This window comes from Lagopus muta, chromosome 7, assembly GCF_023343835.1.
Source record: "Lagopus muta isolate bLagMut1 chromosome 7, bLagMut1 primary, whole genome shotgun sequence".
In the NCBI taxonomy this organism is placed as follows: Eukaryota; Metazoa; Chordata; class Aves; order Galliformes; family Phasianidae; genus Lagopus; species Lagopus muta.
In genome coordinates this window covers 27,343,162-27,365,065 of record NC_064439.1, presented here as the reverse complement: position 1 = coordinate 27,365,065, position 21,904 = coordinate 27,343,162, and the positions used below count along the sequence as shown (strand labels likewise).

The 21,904-nt window shown below is 34.4% G+C and overlaps 1 protein-coding gene across 2 annotated transcripts in view; it reads left to right on the top strand.

Moving 5' to 3' along the window:
* The window catches only part of DGKB (diacylglycerol kinase beta), a 368,802-nt gene that overhangs the window by 100,408 nt on the left and 246,490 nt on the right, over positions 1 to 21,904 (top strand). For both annotated transcript variants that reach the window (XR_007378050.1, XM_048950623.1), the window contains 3 exons: positions 4,880 to 4,996; positions 9,517 to 9,590; positions 15,682 to 15,756. Coding sequence is in view for 1 of the 2 variants with exons in the window: in XM_048950623.1 (XP_048806580.1) it covers positions 4,880 to 4,996; positions 9,517 to 9,590; positions 15,682 to 15,756 (266 nt within the window). In the remaining variant the exon portion in view is untranslated. The remainder of the gene's footprint in view (positions 1 to 4,879; positions 4,997 to 9,516; positions 9,591 to 15,681; positions 15,757 to 21,904) is intronic.

Genomic DNA, 21,904 nt, shown 5'->3' with positions numbered 1-21,904 from the left:
AGTGAATATTAGCATTAGTACTCACTAATGGTTTTATATCATTACACAATTTGTCAAGTAACTAATAATCTTGTTTAATGTACAGATTCTAAAAATGTACTGTTATGTATGATCACATGATATGTATGATGTATGATAATTTTTGCTGTATAGGCAGCGGATTCCATGTCAGCAGATAAAATGTAAACAGATAATTAGTAAGTCATTAGTATTCATCTGTTTTCTCATGAGTTTCATATTTCTAAATGTCACTTTTGTGTAAAGGAAAAGACTGTTTATGCAAAGAAAGGGTAGAAATACTATTTTGACCGTATATGTTTTATACTTCGTCCACTTTAATAGAAGAGAACTTTGTAAATAACGTTCCGTACACTGAATGAGGTTTCAAAGACTTAGGAGATGAAATAAAAAGAGCATTCCCTAAGTACCAAGTACCTTATTTTATTGTATGAAGTAGCATAGTCCTCAGGTTTCATAATACTTTCAGTTATTGATAAAATGATCACACATACTATTCCTGGAATATGAATTATGTAATGTAAAACTCTAGGGGAGTAATGTCTCAGGTTGTGCAAATACGTTGTGGGGGTGGGGGTGAAACACAGTGTATGTTGGTTGTTGAATACAACTGCAGCAAGGTAAGGTTCCTTGTGAGAGCCCTTGCAGTGCCCCTTGCCATCTCAGCTGTTTGGTATTGCAGCCTAACCTTCTTTTTTTCCAACAGACGCTACCCACTTTAGGAGGTTTGATCCCTGAGGTGCGTAATGGGAGGCATCCTTGTGCGCACAAATGCTAACGGATCATGATAACGTACATTTTTCTTGCTAAAAGTGCATTTTGGGGCTGAACTATAAATCTATGCATAGTGTTCTGTGTTGCTGTTTGGAAGGCCCTGTCTCATTAATTTTTTAATTCTTATTTGGATTAGTGAAAGATAGATTCAACTGGGTAGTTATTATCTGACAGTGCTTTCTGGAGCAGTTCTGAATCCTAGAAGCTCCATCCTCTCAGTTAATGGGTAGTGATCTCAGTGTGAGAGTTCAAGGAGAGAAAAGAGGGTGGGGGATATTTAAAAATGGGTGGAAAAGATTGTTTTGGTAAATACTGTTTTGAAAGGTATTTGCTCTGGCATATACCAGAAGAACAGAAAAGTTCACAATTCTTTGAGCCGTCAAAATGTACGATAGCTTTTAAAATGCTGTATTCAATATCTTTGTCAACCTCATGCATGTTCTCTAAACAAAGTCATTCACAGATGCATTATCCGTTTTGTATGCTTCAATTAGAAAAGATATTAAATACAGAACAGTTGTTGTGTCAGCATTTCTTATGCTGAAAAATAAATGTTTGCATTTTTAAAACCATTTCTTCAGTGCATGTTAAATTTGGATTAACATTGCTAGAACTTGCAGAATATTATCCAAAGAAGGTTTTCTTAAACTGTTTTGACTTGATAAAAGAATGGAACTTGTTGGTTCCTGACAATCTTGGATATCTTAGTAATGTTACATTGTGGTTCCTGAAAGAAAGAGAGGTGACAGGAAATACTATATTAGTACTCAATTGGAAAAATAGACCTTCAAGTATAGTGTCATCAAATATCTATATTTGATTTTTTTATAACACTTTAGAGAATTCCATATCAAGAATATACCTTTTCCTTTAAATTGTGTGGAGTATATGGCCTGAGTTTTGTGGTCACTGCTTAGGAGGAATTGTTTTGATCTGTAAGGCAAGCAATTGTTTTGCTTATGGGACAGGTAATGTAAATTGTGGAAAGCACGTTGCTATTGCATCAGTCATAGAGCCAAGGTCAAATGAAGGTATTTGCTGTTTTGTCTCATGCTGGGATAAAGAACAGTATCAAAAATTTTGTTTAAAGTAATTGTTACTGGATTTTGCTCAAAAATGGGTGATAACAGAAATTTTGGTTATTGTGGTAAGCATCCTTAATTTTCAACAGTATATAAATACTTTTTCTCTAAGTAAAAGAAGAATTTTGATGCCAGATGTTACAAGGTCTCTTTTGAATGGTGTTTTTAAGCTCTTAATATACCCATAATCTATATGTCAAATCTGTTCCTTTCTGTTAACTTTGAATCATCTAGACTTTTAAAAATCCTCTCTCCTTCAGTAATTTTGGTTCTGAGTTGCAGTTTTCTACTATTCATGTGTCTGCACTTCTGAAATCTCATTTAATTTCTGAATATTTTGCAATGTCCAGTTTTGGCCTTATAAGATTAGATAATATAAAATTCTGTTTATGGTGTTATTCTCAATTTGTATAGAGAGTGTTGACTTTTAAGAGTAGAGTTTGAAACATCAAAGCCATTTTAAATATGTAGTGAGTTATGAAATTTCCTTTATGCTGAAGTGTCATACTTTCTATCCTTAGCACTAGCCAATATCACTGTGCATTAAAGTTTGTATTAGCTCACAAGCGTACTGTTTGGATGCTCAGAAACAGACTAGAAACTAGTTCTAATTTCTAAAAATAATGAAGCATGTGAACACAGAGCTGCTGAATTCTCAGACAGCATTCTCAACCTTAAGGCTGAATTTCATTGCTTTAGTTGTTTCTACTGTTTTCTGTGTAAAATGATGGCATTGTAGCCTAGATACTTGGATCTCCTTTTGAAATGGTCAAGTTATTCAAAGCATCCAAGAACTGTGTTAGCTAACTTCTTAGAAGTCTCCTTTTGTGGACTTCCTCATTTTTTTCCTGAAACATAGTTTTTTAAATTGCCTTTTATAGGTAATCTAATTATAGAATTGTAGAATCAAAGAGATTAGAAAGGACCTCTGGAGTTCTAATGCAGGTTCCCTAGAGTAGATTGCACTGGAAAGTGTCCAAATGGATTTTGAGTATCTCCAGAGAAGGAAACTCCACAACCTCTCTGGGTAGCTTGTTCCAGTGCTCTGCCACTCTCTAAATAAAGAAGCTTTTCCTCATGTTCATTTGGTGCTTCATGTGTTCCAATTTGTGCCTGTTGCCCCTTGTTCTGTTACTGAGCACCACTGAAAAATGGGATTGTACCCATTCTCCTGACAACTGCCTTTTAGATATTTATAAACACTGATAAGATCCCTTGTGAGTCCTCTCTGCTTCAAGCTGAACAATCCCATGTTTCCTCATAAGGGAGATGCTCCAGGCTCCTCATCGTCTTTGTGGCTCCCTACTAGACTCTTTCTAGAAGAGTCTTACTTAAACTGGAGAGCCAAGAACTGAACATATTACTCTTCCAGATATCACCTCCCTCAACCCTCTGACTGTACCTTTTCTTATTGTCTTTCATGGCCACAAGGACATACTCTTGGTTGATACTCATGGTTGATTTGCTGTCCACCAGGGCACCCAGAACCTTCTTTGCAGAGCTCCTTTTCTAGCAGGTCAGCCCCTAATCTATAACAGTGCTTGCAGTTATTCCTCCCCAAGCGTAGGACTCTACGCTTGCCCTTGTTGAACTTCGTTAGCTTTCTCTTCACTCAACACTCCACTTGCCCTGGTCTTGCTGAATGGCTGTGCAGCCTTCTGGTGTGTCAGCTACTCCTCCATACTGGTATCATCAGCATATTGCCACAGTTCTGCAAAGTGCCTGACTACCCAAAACAGTTAGGGGTGATTTGGGCCACTGTTTGCTTCAGGATTAGATTGAGGCTGGGTTGGTGTTCAAATTTAAGGAAACCAACAATGATAGAAAAACAGTGGTGAGAAACATCTGTGTTATGGTAATTCTAGAAAGGCATAGCGTTAAGCTAGAAACTATTCCGTTCCTCCCCAGGGAGTCTGTGTCATTGCTTCTTACCAGTTTAAACTGCTAGAGAAAAAGTGGCATGGATTAATTGCTTGTGCAATCCCTTAGGCTTTATCAGAAGTACTTCAGAGATGGTATGGAATGTAAATGGTTAATGTTTAATGAAATATTTACAGAGGACAATTGCAGGGGATGCAACAGTGTCCTTCATGTTCTTTTCCAGTGCAGCAGCTTTGTGCCAGCCCTTTCCCCTGACAATTGAAAGCCTCCTCGCTCTTGTGAAGTGAGGAGAGTGGCTGGAGAGCAGTCAGGATTGGTTTTACTGATTCTATTTGACAAACATCTGCTTGTCTTAATTTATGGTGCATTTTTGGACAAACTAAAAGGACATGCTGGGTGCAGTTTATAAATAGGATAAATGACATGCAAAGAGCAAGGACAATTTTTGCTTTCAGAGTTTTCTGAAGTGACCTGACAAGAGTTGCAAATGTGATGATAACATACAAACTTCTAAGCATTTCTTTTTCAAAAACCAATCTGATTGTGCTGTATATCACCATCAAAAGTTGACAGCTGCTTAGAATCTAATGTAGAATCAGAACTTCAGCTGGTTTCCTTCTGAAACAAAATGCCTTTTTTAAGAAAAAGCTACTTTAAGGGTCAGCCTCTTATAGATAGACCGTCAAATGATCATGGTACATTTAGAACAGGTATATTTTGTTGAAAGTGGTGAAATACTCTTGAAACATCCAGCCTTTGTTAACAGTTAGAGATTGTGAGATATAACTGATCTGTTAAATTATTACATATTTTGTATGATTGGTTTTAATTTTCAGAATGTTAGCAATGTCAGATTATCTTTTCAGATTGCATTAATTTCTGTTGTGACTGCACACCTTCATCCATCTACTGCCTAGTCATTATGAAATGTCCAGGCAAATAGATATTTTGTGAAGTGGACAGTCATTGTGTAGTAGCTTGACTGAGATATCATTTTCATTAAAGTAGAATCTGGCATTACTTTCTAGTCAAAAAGCATAGAGGTGTGATCTTAGCTATTGTTTTGTAGCATTATATAATGTGTTTAAATGTTTAATTTTCTCTTTTTTCTTTTTTTTCTGAAGGAAAGGCAGGCAACAGTGAAGAAAGAAAAGGGTTGTCTGCAGCAAATGAACAAACTGGGAGAACGAAACAAAATGCAGAGAGCAAATTCCATCACTGTAGATGGACAAGGTCTTCAGGTGTGATTACTGTTATTTTAATTTTAAGAGAAATGCAGACAACAATAGAGTAACCAATCTTTAAAGAGAAGCACTTCCTATGCATTAGTTCTTCTAATATTTCACTCTTACATATTAAAAATAAATAAATAAGCAAAATTCTTCCATCTTTACAGTAATCCCACGCAAATACTCTGCTTCTCATATGATTGTAGGACTTAATGAGATGGAGGGCAAACATTAGCTGTAAAGTACTTGTGCCATGAGTGAAGCTGGATTTTATGATTTTAGTGTTTGTAATTCAACAATTTTTTGAATTTATGCTATAAATCTATTACTTGGTTAGTATTGATTCATCCCATTTTCACTTTTTAACTGAAAGATGGATGGATTATATTTCAAAGATGTTATTACTCCAGGTATCGCCAAGGAGGGAATTTGGTACGCCATAATTCAGGGTGGAGAAAGGCAAAGTGGGTTTCAGTAGTAGCAATACTACTGTAGGGTAAAATCACTGTTCGTTTGTGTGATGATTCTTCTTGAGTTAAATGATTACTATGATAACTATGTGATAATTGTTTACTAAACATAGTAGACTGTTCTCTCTTCCTTTTGATGTGCTACAACTGAGCTTCAGTAAAAATGATTCTGTTATCATAGATCAAACACTGAATGCTTTATAATTATTTCATAATGTATACCATTTCGCCTGTATAGAAAGACATAATATTTCCTCTTTTTAGGTTAGTGAGACATTCTCTTTGTGACGACTCAAAGGGAAAAAAGAAAGAAGGGTAAAACTTATTCAGCCTCATGATGCTAGTAGATGACCTAGCATTGTACTACTACGGTGGTCATTATCCATGGCTCTCAGCTCTGTCTTCATGTACTTGCCATCCTCATAGGCTGCATTACTCTTCAGATCATTTGAGACAGACAGAGCATAAAGCAAAAGGCATGGAGTATTTGCTGATGGAGTAATCAAGCTCTGTCAAACACAGTGTAAATATTATTTTTAATAGAATGGTACTGGAAGTTAGAAAACTCTATGTTTACTAAGTATGCTTCCAGTGTGCGCAAAAGCTCTAGGTTGAAAAGTATCTTTGAAATGTCCTTTTGGTAGCAATGTATCATCATGATTTTTGGTTTTACTTCTAGTGCTAGATTGCTTGTCCTCATAGCTTGTTTTCTGCAATCATTCAAGTCGGTATTTCACACTCCTGTGATACAGTGCCTGATAGGTTCAAAATAGTAATTTCTTAGCACCACTCTTGCATATGCAACATTCTTAAATTATTAAAATCTTCTTTTAGGCAATTATGGCATTAGATTTTCTGTAATTTTGTTATTGTGAGCCAAAACTTATCTCTTTCAATTACGAGTCCAAAACTTGGAATTTGTAATTGCACTTATTATTGTTTACAAAGTATCGTATTACACTGATAGCAGTAGAGATAATTCTGCAATGATGTATTTAATTTTCTGATCTTCATATAGTCACTGTTTCTCTTTGTTAAATAAAATTGAAGTAATAAGAATCCATCTTTGCACAAACCATTAAAGGCCTGCTCTGGAAGTAATGCCTCCTATTTTGTTATGTTGGCCCAAATTGTCAGAGGCAGGTATTGGTGGAATGGCTGTAGAAGTTGAACCTTTCTGCCAGCATTCCCTTAAATTTTGTTGCCGTGTGGCAGATGGCAGTGGTGTGGCAGTCTGACAGAATGGCATCTGACATGGAAATGCAGATGAAGCAAAGATGTGAAATTGAATTCTTTCACGTAAAAAAAAATGGCACCCACTGATATTTGTCGACAATTACTGAACATCTGTAGAGACCAAACAGTGGGTGGGAGCACAGTGAAGTGGTGAGCAACATGTTTCAGTAGTGTCAACAGCATCATGAACGACAAGCATGTTCTGGACAGCCATGCACATTTGTCTCTCAGTGAAATGGAGAGCAACTTGATAAACTCATCTGCACAATTCAGTGGATTACAACTATGAAAGTGTATGTGTATCTTCAGTGCATTGGAAATGGTGGCAATGTTGGAATATCACAGTTTGTGCCAGGTTGGCCCCACAGATTCTCACACAGGAACAGAAAGAACACTGTATACAAGTTTGTCAGGTCCTGTCGAACCAATACAAGATTGAAGGTGACAGTTTCCTGAACTGCATCATTACCAGTGACAAGATGTGATGAAAATGCATAGCTAATAATGGTGACTGCTGAAAAAAATAGTGTTTTGAAGCTGAGAATTTGCTCTATCAAATAGTGTCAATGTGCTTTTTGCATCTGTTGTAGTTTCCATTGAAACAAATAGGAAGTATTACTTTCAGAGCAATCTTCATAAATTTTTTTTATTGGTAACAGTAATCATAAGCCTGGTCATTGTGAAAGATAAATGGACTCCAAAGGATACCATCATGAAAGACAGATCTGTGGGACTGTTGAAGTTATGGTGTTTTTTTTTTCACTCACAGATTGTATAATTTTGAAATGTTTTCCACAGTCAAAATAGAACTAAGTAGGCTTGTTCTCAAAAACTTTAAGTCACTTGTCCAGTTACTGCATAGAAGTTGCCTTTATATCCTTCTAGATTAAGGCCTAAAAATGTTCACCTTTTTAGTCTAAAACTTTTAATTGCATTATGTAAAAATCTATATTATTTTGAAAAGCTATAAAACAATAATTGGAAGACATTATTTTAGAATTCAGTGGAACACAGACTACTTATTCAATTATTGTTTTTTGATGATCTTAAACTTACCTGCAATAGTAAAGTTCTGAAATAAAGTATTTTTATTTTATATATGTTCAAATCTAAGTTTTTGTTGAAAAAAGTATCATGACCAATCCTTCCTTCCATCAGACAGCTGTGTGCAGATAACTTAGTGACAGTGGAGATCTGCACAACTTAAAGACAATTAATCATAGTTAAGCACATTCATCTTGCTTCTTTCCAGCTAACCAGCATAATGATCAGGATTATTATTTCTAATTAGAGGAAGTAATAGATCATGTATAACCTTAGGATGAGTCTCATTAATTAACCTGCATCCTAAGGGATTTCAGTAGGTAGTCCATCTCTGTCACAATGAACACCATTGGTTTACACGTAGTTCACAGGGACAAACATCATGGGAATTGGCTAAACAACTAAAATTGATTAAAACAGTAGATAAAAATTAAATATATGACAAACTTCACTATATCCTGTAATTTGATATATGTTTCAACATGCACCACTATACTGAAACAATCTACAGTGACAGAATCTGATCTGGGGTTAGTTTTGTACTTGGTTTAATTCTAAAGTTTGATGGAGCTTTTCCTTATTATGTGTTAAATACTAGATCAGAATTTGATCAATTGTTTATGAAGTTATGGATGGAATTGACACTGTACTGCTGAACACATGCTACTGAAAGAAGAGTGCTTTCAGATGTCTGTTTGACTATGTGCCTGTGTTTACAGGATACCTGTAAGACATGTTATGTTCCTTGGTTCTGTCCTAAATTAAATTCTGTGGAACATTCAAATGAAAAGATTTTATTGTTTCAGCAGTTGTGATTAATGATTTTAAGCAAGAACTTTAAGTATGTTATTTTGAAACAGTAACTAAGCTTTATCATCTCTGTAGCTGATAAGTAGTGTATGACTTCAGAGATGTTGGCTTTAAACTCTTAATATTTTTTTAAACATTCTAGACTTATGTAAGCCTTTTACATTTTTCACAGTCTAGAGCAATGACTGTGAACACTTGGGTTTTATACCATCTGATATTATTATTATTACTTCGAAGGAAGAAGTTAGTTTGTAAGCCATAGTTTGTCCTTCTTTTGTGTTTTCTTCTCTCCTTTAAAATTTCAAGCTTTCTAAATTGTTCAGAGGAGCTGGTTATTATTCTGTTTGTAACATTTTTAAAGCATGTGAATTCATATCACATCAAATATTGCAATTTTGTCATTTATTAAAAATTAAAAAACAGCTACATGGAGTTTAAGATTTCATCATTCTTTATTTCACCTTTATAGTACAGTGTCATTTCCTCTTCTCACTGCAAAATGCAGTTTCTTCATGGCTTTTTTTCCATAGGAAATTATTATTTTGTCAGAATCAATCATGCATTTCTTAGATTTGAAGTTTTCTTCTCTATTGAGAAGATATTGACAGATATAACCTACGTATAGCAGTATTGTTTCCAATGGAATTACAAGTTAAAATGACATCACAGTTGTATTATAGACACCTAGCATTAAACACGTGTGTGTGTATACATGTATTTAATTGTATTAGTATGTATTACTTTGCCACAAATTACGAGTTTTATATATATATGTATGTATATTATACAATATTTAAGTTATACAATATACAATATACAATAATTAAGTATTATTGTAAATTGTAGAATTGCTGCCAGCTAGGTTACAGAACTTAACATAGTTTGCATTAAGCCTTTTGCTTTCTGTCTGCTATAAGAAAAAAAGAGTGCAACACAGCATTAATGAGCAGCTGTGTTATTCTCTCCTTTTAGATCACTCCAGTTCCAGGCACTCATCCACTTTTAGTTTTTGTCAATCCTAAAAGTGGTGGAAAACAAGGAGAAAGGTAAGACTTGCTCTCTCTCTCTCTCTTACATTTTCTCTCCCTTCTAATTTCTGTAATATATTTTAAAATGATTTTTAAGGCTTCGTATATGAAAAGACGTCCAAAATTTCAATATTTTTTATAATGGTGTGCTTCAAGTTTTGACATATTGTTGCCCTGTTTAGAAGAGGTACACACCAGCATACAGTTAGAAATCCTACAGTTAAAAACTAGAACAAGCTCTAGGTTTAATTTAACATGAGAAGGAAAACTTATATTCCCTGTATGATTTTGTGTGATTTGCATGCAGACGTGTTGTTACATTTTGACTTTTATATTGTAACTTCTAAATTAGAATGTTTTTATTTTGGTGTCATTGCTGTAATTTATTGTTTAAGTCTTGAAAATGTTAGTCATCTAGCCAAGATCAAGCTGAAGATGATACATAGGTACTGGATTATGTGAATACCAAAAAGGAGGGATTCAGTGTGTTTCTAAAGCTTTGAACAATTGAGCACTTGAGTCAACTTTCCCTACCAATTTAATGCTGATTCCTTTAGACCATTTCTTTGAAACACTGTCTCTTAAAAAGCCATCCAACAAAGGGGGTAAAGAATTGTTGTAAGGACAATTCTCAGAGCTGATGCTCATCTAACCAAAACTGCACTCAAAGTCCTCTGAAAGAAGATACTAGAATCTAGAAGCTGGATATTTGTTCCCTGTACTGATATACCTGAATATCAGCAATGTCAACAGTGCCACTTACTTTGAAGATGGTTAATCCAAAAGGTTCACCATGCCTACCTCTTCAATCATAAGAATATGCTACAAACCAACAGTTGACCATAAAACATTCTTTTTTCAAACATAGCATTTGGTGGTCCTGGTGGGCAGTCAGGAGCATTGTAGGGGTGGTGCAGTAGCATACAGTTTGCCTTTTTTAGAGTTCAGATAGGAAGTGAGTAGATCAGAGATCCAGTCTGGAAGAATATAAATAAGAAGTACATTTGAGAGCCATACTTATTTAGTCATAACCAAGGCACAAATTAGTTAAATACTGTTTCACAGCTTTCAGTCCCCAGCTCAGAATTGGTCTCAAGTTCACTATCTGAATGAAGTTGATACACACGAGGCACGTCATGAAATATTAGATATTCTCTGGCATAAAAGCAAATTTGAAACATTTTCTCCAGTTAGAGCTCCCATTTCCATTCACAAATTGCAGTCTGACACTCTCCAGTTTATTTTGATGCAATTGTTACTGGTGCCAAACTGATCACAGAAGTTATTTGAATTTAAAAAAAAAATGACTCCCACTTTATTCACTAACACTGTTACCTTAAAGTGGTATTACACACTGAAGTATATAGCAGTGGGATATCAGTAGGAGTAGAGGATAGGTTGTAACAAAAACACAGTTTCCAAAACAGGCTGGGAGGTGGTGGAGGAATGGGGGGAGAAAAACACCAAAAAAACCCTCCACTAATTTTTGTGGATGAGAATTTCATTATCTTGATTCATTGAAATCGAAGTGGTTTTTTTTGAGAACTGTTTCCCAGTCTTTATTTAGGATTTTCTCTATTTGAGAGATCATGATGAATTGAGTTATGATTTCTAATTGACTTTCATTGAACACAGAAAGGTTAGTGCAGATACTGTCAAGGCTCCAGTGTTCCCACAGTTCCCTGTATGAGATTTTATGCCTTGCCATATGGTAACCCAACCCATTTCATTGCCCTTAGACTTACAGAGATTGCGTTCATCCATCTGATAACCAGTTGAATAAATGTACTCCCCTAAAAAGTACTCTTGCCTTTTCCTTTTGTATATTTTTTTCCCTCTTGCCCCTAAAAAAAATAAAAAAATAAGAAAATCTCTAAAGCACAAAGGAAGGGACTGAGGATTGCTCTAAAGAAACAAAGCTAAATGCTTTTGTTATGGTTTTTGAGTGTTGAAAAAGAGGTGTGGTGAGAAAGGAACATGTGGAAGGAATGTATTCAGGCACCAGAGCTACTTTCTCAACAATCATACAGATTACCTTATTGATGTGTTTTAAAGCTTGAATTGTTAGAAAACCAGTTTTGCAGAAGGTATAGTGATAAATATCATGTCCTTTATGTAGGTTTCTCTTTTAAAAACTAATGGCATTATTTTCAGATATAACTGAAAAAAAAAAAAAAAAAAAAATAGAATTCTATGAAAATAATCCAGTTGTATATTCTTCTAAATAGATTAATATTATTGCCCATCACCTGAAATATAACTGAATTTAAACAAGTTTATTTTGGACTTTATCAGTTTAGTACAGTGTATAATCCATATGTATGTGATAAATTAGAACTGAAGTGTAATTTAATGTTTATTAAGGAGAAAACTGCAAATTAGAATTAAAGTTGATGAGCTTAAAACTTTCACATACCACAAATAGATTTCAATTAAAAATGAAGTTGGATAGGAGTTCAGCAAAGCCAGTCAGATATCTTTCGCAGGACAAATCACATCATAGCTTGTTTTCAGTGAATGCACATTTCTGAATGAACATTTCTTGCTTCATTTAGTCAGGAAAAAAAAAAAAGTACATTCATTTCACCCCATAGCTAACATTCCTGTTTGCCTGAGTTTAAGATCTAACAAATTAAGATGGTAGCTTTCAATAATCAGTGAATACAGTGAATGCACTTAGTACCTCATGGACAGAATAGTTGATTTCAACAGGAAGAATATACAACTGTCTATGTAAGAATATACAGCTAGTTATGGGCTGTAGTGTTTCTAAACACTGCTATTGTTAAGGGTAATGCTTCTCCAATAAGATAGCTGGAATCTAAATCATGCTGTTGTTTTGCCATACTCATTACTTTGTTTTCCCCTTCCCCATTTTTCAATTTATTTGCCTGACCAGCAGGTGAGTTTAAACAATTGTTTCCTTGACAAATGTGCGGTTGGATGCACTGGAGATCAGCTTCCGTACACTGACGTTTCCTGCTGACTCTACGTTCAGTGTCTTTGCAGTACAGGCTGATGTTATCTTTGACCTTTGTTGTTTTCTAATAACTTTTATTCAGAGTATTTCTTCCCTCTACCCTGTGATTAGTTTGGATTTCTAATCTTTCATTTAGCATTGAGACAGTATTTCAACAGAATCATTTTCAGTTGATCCTTCCGAAATGTTTTATATGTGGGAGAAATTGCCCATATTCTTTTATTTTCAAGGTGGAGGCCTTGGCTTCTTTGCTCTCTTTCTGAAATGTTGCATTTCCCGGATGGCACAGAGCTCTGCTGTGGCCAGGTTTTTCTCCAATGCAGTCAACTTTACTACAGTTCTGAATTACTAAGTTACCAGTTTCTGTCCATTTCTTTTGTCTCTAAAGGAATGATCTTATTACTTTAGGAGGCTCAGTCTAACTTAGCCCAAGCAGTCAGAAGTAGTTTCTTCAGCAGCAAAGCTATTCTTGAGTGATCCCATCCCTCTTGGCCACTCCTGCTGTAATTTTTTATCACCTCAGCTATGCTAATACAACTGCTGTAGGGTTCATAAGAAATTTGGGCCTGATTTAATGAGATACAGGAGGAGGGAGTGAAGGGGCAGGGGAGGAAATGACAACAAAGAAATTTTACTTAGGATTTGAATTTTGGCTTGAATTTATTAATTAATACAGAATAACCCTATGAACAGTTACAGAAATAGACCTGTTTGTCGAATTATCATGGGTTCAGAACAACCTGGAGACCATAATGGCCAGTGTCCATTTAATAAGCCAGCTGATATTGCCATCACAAAATGCTGTGTTGTAGCATTACACAATTTGCTGTCTCATGGCTCTGTCTGAGCAAATCTTCAGTCACAAGATAACCATGTCCGGTTCCTTCCTTAAATACAGAGGCAACATGTCTACAGACAAGTCAGTATAAGTAGGTTTTTTGCTACTGCACACATAAAAATGAAGACTAAATCATTGTCCATTTACCAGTCTTCAGTGTGTCACGCTGTCAGATCTAGTTACATTTTAGTACGAAGGCAAACTTTTGTAGACAGTTTCTTCTTCTTTGGTGTCACTGAAATGAATGATCAAGTTATGAATTTTATGCAGACTAGTATACTTAAATGTGTTATAACTTAGAGCACGATGTGTCATTTGCAGTGAGTCATTAAAGAGTGATTATCTGGTATTGATGTTCACTTAGGACCTGTGGAAGGCATACAATGATTCAAAAATAATTAAATCTAATAACTTTACCACTTCAGGTGGACTTCCAGGTTTTGGTTAGAGATACCTTGCTCCTTCTGTATTAGGAAGGCTGTTGTAGCATTTCTCTGATACCTTACAACAGCACTGTAAGCTTAGGTTGTGGCTACTATGTTTTATAGCACTTAACCTTTAGGCAAATAACAACCCTTTAGAGCTTCCTAACTATCCTATTTAAGAACTCCTTGTCAGTTGCAGAGGTTAAATTAAATTTGACCAATTAATTCCTGTATCATGGAAAAGCAACTCACACATGCTAACAAAAAAATTTAAAAAGGGATCTTTTTATGTCAGTAAGATACTTCATACGGATTGAAAGTGTACTGTCTTGTAAATCCACAGTTGAACATCTGATTTAGTTGTCATCACAACAGTTGATAATGGTGTGCATGCTGGCAATTGAAAACAGTCATTTCACATTGACTTCTGTCATCAACGGCATCAGGAATAAACTGTATTCAGTGTGCTTGGACATAATGCTTTATGAAGAAGCTGATATACTAAATAATTGAGAAATTAAGAAAATGTTCAAATTTGAGTTTCATATATAGTTATGAATTTGCTTGTATTCGGTATTGTAACATCCTTTTCTTCCACCTAACCTGATAAATTGTGCATTTCTTCAATACACATATATATGTAATCCCTCAATCCCTAGACACATAGATTGTGTCTAGACAGTTTTGTTGTCTTGAATTTCAAACTGTGTAGTCATTTTTAAATAAATTCAGCTCCTGTTATCCTTCTGTTTTACTTAGGTCAGTAAAAAGAAAGGGAGATATCTTCCAATGGGGAGGGAAAAAAAGTTTTTTTAAAAAAGCATCAGGATATTAAGTAGCTTGGAAAACATAAGCATTAAAATTAAAAGCAGATAAATGAGTTAATAATTCAAACCATTGTCATAGATCCCAGATATCATTCTTTCAGGTATTCATTCTTTCTGAGCTCAAACTCATGTGCTTCTTCATAAGAAACCATGGAGGTACAACACTGTTATCAGTGAAGGAAATTACATTTCTAGTCTTTGTACTGAAGAATGAAAATATTTGTCTTACTTTTAGGACACATAACCTCAAATTTGTAAAGGTACACTTTTTGAAATATTTTTTGAAATAGATTTTGAAATATTTTTGAAATAGGGAGGTATTTTATGGGATAGGACAATGTTTTACCTTCTGTATCATTTCCCTCCTATTATTCAGATAATTTTTAATTAGGCATACTTCAATTAAATTTACTTTATGTAAATTTCAACAACAGTTTTAATCTTTTTCATTTTCTTCCCATTTGAATATAATCTGAAAGAGATGTGAGCTCTCACTAACTGAATCCAACTCTAGTTGACAATAGATTTGCTTTCTCAGGATGTTTTTCAAGCTACAGAGATGTTTTTGGTGGGTTACAGAACCAATTTGTAATTCTACAATTAGAATCTAATTTTGTGTTAATCTCAGGGATAAATCTCTCCTTTTCTGTGAAGCTATTTTAATAATAAACTAAGTGCTCTTTCAAATGCTTTGCTTATTCACCTTTTCTTGTGTCATCTTACCCCCTTGTCCTATTTTACTTCTGTCTGGGTATACAGCATTTGTATTTGTATCGTAAATAGTTTATAGCATTTAATTTTATCCCTATAACTGTGGGGATTGTGTTCAAATTTATCATTTTATTTCACTGTGTATAAATAAGATCCCAAAATTCAAACCCTGCATTCAACTTAGTTTAAAAACCAAACAAACCCCACAAAACAAGCAAACAAGCAAAAACCAACAAAAAAAATCAAAAAACAAACAACAAACAAACAAACACAAGAACAACAAAACCTTGTAAGTAATTTTCTTTTTCTGTCTCTTTGACTTCTTTAGAATTTATAGAAAATTTCAGTACCTTTTAAATCCTCGTCAAGTTTATAGTCTTGCTGGAAATGGACCAATGCCAGGGTAAGTCTACAGTTAATATTATTACCAGGAACTCATTTAATGAAATGCAACATAATCAAATGAACAGACTGAGGCACATAGAGCATGCTTTGAATGTATCAGTACTACAGACCTCTGAATGGCTGCAGAAATTTACAGGTATTATTTATTTACATGTACAAATAGAACTGTGTATCATGTGTTTTACTGATAACCGTGCAGTACAATGTAAGTAAATGTAAAAAGTAACTGTGGTAAATGTCATTTTCTTTGAAGCTTCTACTGCTATTTTAGCAACCTGGATTATCTGCAGTTTTCTTTTACATCAAAACATTTGTGCATACACATAAGTTTCTGTGTGATACATAGGGTATGAATATATGTATACATATGTATACATATGCTTATTCTTTTGCATGTCAGATATGGAATGTTGCTTCAGATTACCTTGGCTGAGCTTTCCTCATTCAGTCAATAATATTTGGGATGTAGGGGTACAAAAAATGACTAGAACACTTAGATTATGTTGGCAGTGACATTTTATGGGGGCTCAGTTTGGGTGAGTTTCAGAGATTCATTGTTAACTGAATCAGTGTTGCAGTCAGTCAGCTAACATGCCTCTTCCATGACTCTTCAATTTTGTATAAATGTGCATGGAGGATATTGACAATATATCAAATGCCAACTTTTGCTACTTGAAATTGTCACCTTTTAAAGTAGCATATACCTTAATAGAAGAAAACAGGACAGCACTGATCATCTCATAAAAATAGCTTTGTGTGTATGAGTTCAGTGTTATTTAGTTACATCATTGATAAATGAAATTTTACATCGAGAAAAGTTATTATATTAGTCAAGAAAGACATTAGGAGATGTGTTCAATATGAGGTTTATGCTGTTGTTTATGTATAGTGAGTATCTAGCTTTTCCTTTTTTATTTTTTGAATCTTTGGATTTTAGTTTTGTTTTTGAATTGAAGGAAGTAAGGGGTGGCAGTGGAAATGCACGTTTTGTGCCTTGTAGTGTTGTATTTCTGTTGTCATTGGTGTATTACTGAAAATAATAGACTAACAATTTCTGTCAGTGCTGCTTATTTTAAAGCTAAATACACAGGAAATTATTCTCTATTAAAACCATCCTATATTAACTGTCCATTCATGCGTTATGTTAGACTTAAAATGTGTTGATGAAAGTGAACAGCGCTCCAACCTTGTTTGAAGTCAGAATTCTCAGTGTACATTGTGCTACAGTGTGGCTAGTGTACAACCTGCAAAATGTTACAAAATCTGCTCAGAAAACAGAAATAATGAGTCGCCTGATTTCTTCCATGTCTCTAATTTTATCTTGTACAGAATGTTACTTCTGTTTGTTTATTCAGACATTATTTGTGTCTTGTTACACTCATCTTGAAGCATATGGAAATTTTAAGTGATACAAAAAGTAAGCAGACTTGAAAAAAATACAGAAAGTTATTTCAGGAATAAAAAATTTTGTCTGACACAAAAATAGTAACTGATACTGTTTTACAAAGAGCATAATAGAAGTGTCATGCTAAGAGATTAAGAGAGCAACTTTTAAAATAAATGAAATACTTGATTTCAAATTAATCTGAGTTCATCAAAACTTAAACAAACAAACAAAACCACCCACCAATTATTGGCTGCATTTCAGGCTATAACTGTTCTTTGGTTTTCATTATCTTGTGATAAAGGAAAATGTATTTTGAGGAAGAAGCACAAGAGGGCAGTATTAAGTTCAGACCTGTACTGAAAGCAATTTAAGCTCTAAACTTTTGAACTAGAACAGTGGTTTTAGAAAATATTTTCAATTTCTCTTCTTATTAGGAATCTAAACAGTTCTACTTCAGAGTCACTTTGAGGCAATTTCTAATTAATTTTCAAACTGAGATTTCATTTTATTAAAGCTCTTTTAGTATTTTTTTTTTTTTTTTTAATTCATTACAGAGAAGTAAATAATCCTAAATTTTCAGTTTATCTCTTACCATCACTTCTTGCCTCTGGCAATACTATGTACTCTGTATGTAATTTGTCCATTAAAGCGTGCAGTTGAATACACTGTGTATTTAATTTGCCAGTGTTTGTTTCCCTTTCTGTGGGGGCTGGATTGCCTAGTAAAGTCTGCCTGTACATTCATCTGTCCATTCATCAGTCTCTACAATGCCAGATATGCTGAACTGTCAGTCAAAATGTTACCTTTATTTAGTATTGTCATTTGCATGGAACAGAGAAGGAAACAGAGAGAGGGGGTTGCACAACATGGAGATAAATGAAAGTGTATTCCTTATGCCAATTACTATTACAGAATGGAAAGGAATAAATGTGAATTTCTTTTAATGCATTTATGATTATTGAAATACATTTTGTGTTCATTTTTATTTATTTTTTTCTTTTGAACACTGCTTTCAAATGTGTATACTCAACCTATAAAATTTTTATATGATTAGGGTAGAATTTACATGTTTTCTGCTTGTTTTAACCCACAAATTAGTTATTTAGGAGGCTGTCTTTCTAATGATGTACTGTCAATGACTGAGAATAGCATTTGTAAGTTTTCTATCTTGAGTTCTAAACATCTGTGGTTACTCCAAGTTAATAATTACAGTTCCCTTTAGTTGAAAACGTGGATAGTGGAGAAAAACTAGAGGAACTGGGCAACCTGTAAAAATCCTAAATGTTAGGGTACTGTGAAACTACAGTATTTTTTCAAAATGTCGACTCAGGAATTCTAGGTCATTTGTTATTCCTCTCTAATGGGGAATAGCCATGCTCTCTCATGGCATTGTGTTGGAATAACGGATTCCTTTGCACACTGCAGCTGGAACAGGGTTAAAAAAACCAGTCTTTGCCCAGAGGAAGAAGGGCCACTAGTGGAGTCCCATGTTTAAATTTCTTTGAAAACTGGAATTAGTACTTTCCACTTTCCCTTTCAATATTAATCATTAAAAATTAAAATAAATACTAAATGAATGTTTTGGAACATCAGAACTTGTGCATTTTCCAGTAGATGTGCTGATGGGTAGCGGGTCAGCAGGAAAATGTTTTGAACAAGCTGACAGGAAATTTCGTATTGCCATCTGAATGTCCAATTACTGAAGTGGATATGTCACCTAGTTTCATAACTTGGAGAACTGCAGGGACAGCAGCAAAGATACTTCTTTTAGCTGCTTAACATATTTAAGCTAAGGTTTCCAGTGCTCTTTGTGTCAAGACTCGTATACATAATCTATATAAAAATATGGCCATGATGCAAATAAATCACAGTGGAGCTGACTTTCTGGCATTGATTGTTTTACAACAATAAAAGTTAACCTGCTGCTGTGCCCGAAAACTGAGGAGCTCTCAGCCAAAGGGCAACAATATATATTAAACATTGATGTCATAATTAATGGTTTAGACATTGGGAGCAGAGATTCGAGTGAGCTGGAGAAACCCTGTAAACTCGACAGCTGAAGGCAGACATAAAAGATACTCCACAGTTACAGACTGCCACAGTTAACAAAGTGACATGAAAATTGCCAGGCTGATACATTGTGTAATTCGTGCCTAGCACCTGTGTTTTTAGCCTTGAAAAGAGTTTCCCTGTTTGGTTGTTACATCTCTATAGGAGCCTTCTACTTCTGACAACAACTGTTATTGTGTATTTAATGATCTTCAAGAATCTGAAATTCGGTTATTGTTCACCTCTCAGAGAGGTAAATAATAGCTGGATGAATAGCAGCCAGCCACAGACCCACATGGCTCTGTTGAGAGGTCACCATTTCCCAAAGGCTTTGTCCCTCTGAAAAGGTTCCTGCTCCCTTAAGTCTATTATTTAAAATGTCTAATTTATGTTATTTTTATACACTATAATAGAAATTATATCCACTAAAGTTGTATTTCTTTGTAAGTCCTTTAACCATTTAATTTGGAGAGCATGTCTTTTTTGAATTCTATCCACAAGTTTACATCAGCCAGCCCTTTTAAACCGTAAGTTCTGTCAGCTTAAAAGATGCCCAAGATAGCCAAACTGAATTCCTACAGCTTGCTGTGTAATTTAGCTGGGAATCTACAGCACCTGGGCCTTTGTAACTTCACAAAGCAATAGGCCTATTTTGAAAATTACACTATTTTCCCTGATTATTGGAATTGATTGCTAGAGTATTTCTTTGCTGTTTGAACACTGGGAATTTACAGAGTATTGTGAGAAGACATATACACCAATAATACTTTGAGGAGATAATAATTGCACAGATATTTTTTCCTGAAGACAACCTTGGACTTGATCCATATTTCTTTGAAAGAGAACTATATATATATATATATATATATATATATATATATATATATATATATATATATTATATATAGTGCATTATATATGCATTATATATATGCATTTTATATCTATCTATCTATCTATATATATATATATGCGTTTTTTGTTGTTGTTGTTGTTTGTTTTTCCAAAAGACAGAGCAAGCCAGTGTGGTTTAGTTGTTGTCTACAGTTAAGTTATGATTGTACTGTACATAAATCAGTAGAACTCTGTGAGTCTTAACATGTGAAACTTACTCTTTGGTTTTATCTGTTTAAGAGTAATTTTACCTGTAAAAGGGATGTCTGCAATATGCATAGCACAATCTTCAAATATCATGAATATCAACAGTTTCTAGACTACACTGCTAAAGTTATGGTCCAGAATAATTCATCCCTCTCTTATCCATTGTAGTTTTTCAGTGGTGAATCTACCACAACCTGTTGTCTGAAATCTATTTAAAAAGGCTTTGCTTCATCTTTAGCCTCCTTTCTATATAGGTTGCTAGAAAAGTAATGCCTCCTATTTATTTCCATGGAAACCACAGCAGTTACAAGGAGCACAGTAACACTATTTGAAAGAAGAAATTCTCAGTTACAAAACCTCTATTTTTCAACATAGGGACCGCTGTTTGCTATGCATTTTTACCAGGATTAAACAAGAATCTGCATGCTACACTCATAAAAAACTGCAGCAGTGAAGGTGACCCACTGTTATTGTCTCAAAACCTTTGAAGCCAATGTGAATCGGACAGGAGTTCCTAAAAATGAAAAGGAATCTATATGACTTAAATACAAAATTCTGATGTAGAGATGTTTGATGTTGCTGTTTGTTTTGTAAATCTAAAACAACTGAACTGGAGTAGTTAGTTAGTTAGTTAGTTGAAATGGTTGCCATTTTCCAGGTGGAAAACAGGAGAAACTCAGTAATTGTCTCTTCCCAAGATCCTTTATCTGGCAAAATAAAATTATTGGCTGTTATCAATCAGTTTGTTTGTTTTACTTCCAGAAGGCGAGAAACTTGCTTAGACTTAAGCAGGTCAACTTTCAAGGGATCTTCTAACAGGAAAATACTTATTTAATTCTAGGTTTTTCATCTACATGTTTTTGGAACATGTAAAATGGTGAGGTATTGTAAAAAAAATAGGAGGCAGCAGTTAATGGTACAAGAATTTCACCATCAGAAAGGAATTAGATGCTCTTGTTAATTTTGATGATAGAAAACCACATGTAATCACATGTCTCCCATAAACAAAATCTGAGGATTGTTTATATCCATTCAGTAGAACAGGAATGATATCATCAAACAATTTTCGTAGCAAATGTGATGCTATTCTAAGGCCTTAGAATGCAACCATTCATTTGTTTTCTTTCTGTATTTCATTATATTTGTCTTTTTATCTTTTATTCTTTAATATATCAGAAGTGACGTGTTCTGTAGTAGATGTCAGTAGGAGAAGTTCTGCTCGTCCTTCTTGCTGCTTGTTTGCAAGAGATTGAAGAGTAGGTGTTACTTGGCTTACAGTCTGTTTCAGCACAATGTTCCTGTGTACATTTCTAATGCTGCTATTTGCTATTATTTGACTGTTTGAATTGCTTGTTTAGGAGAGCTATTAACTATTAGTATCTATAAAACTCAACTCTATATAAAATAACATCTAAATATTAAAAAAAAAAAAAAAAAAAAAAAAAAAGAATTTTCTTGTAATGTAGGGATAAAAATTTTGGTAAAACAGACCTTTTGCAAGCCAGTTTTATCAGTAAAGACTGAAGCAAAGGAGGATGTTCAGTAACTGCCTCCTTAGTGTCCTCTGTTGCCAGTGGGCCCACATTTTCTTCAGACTTGCTTTTGCTAT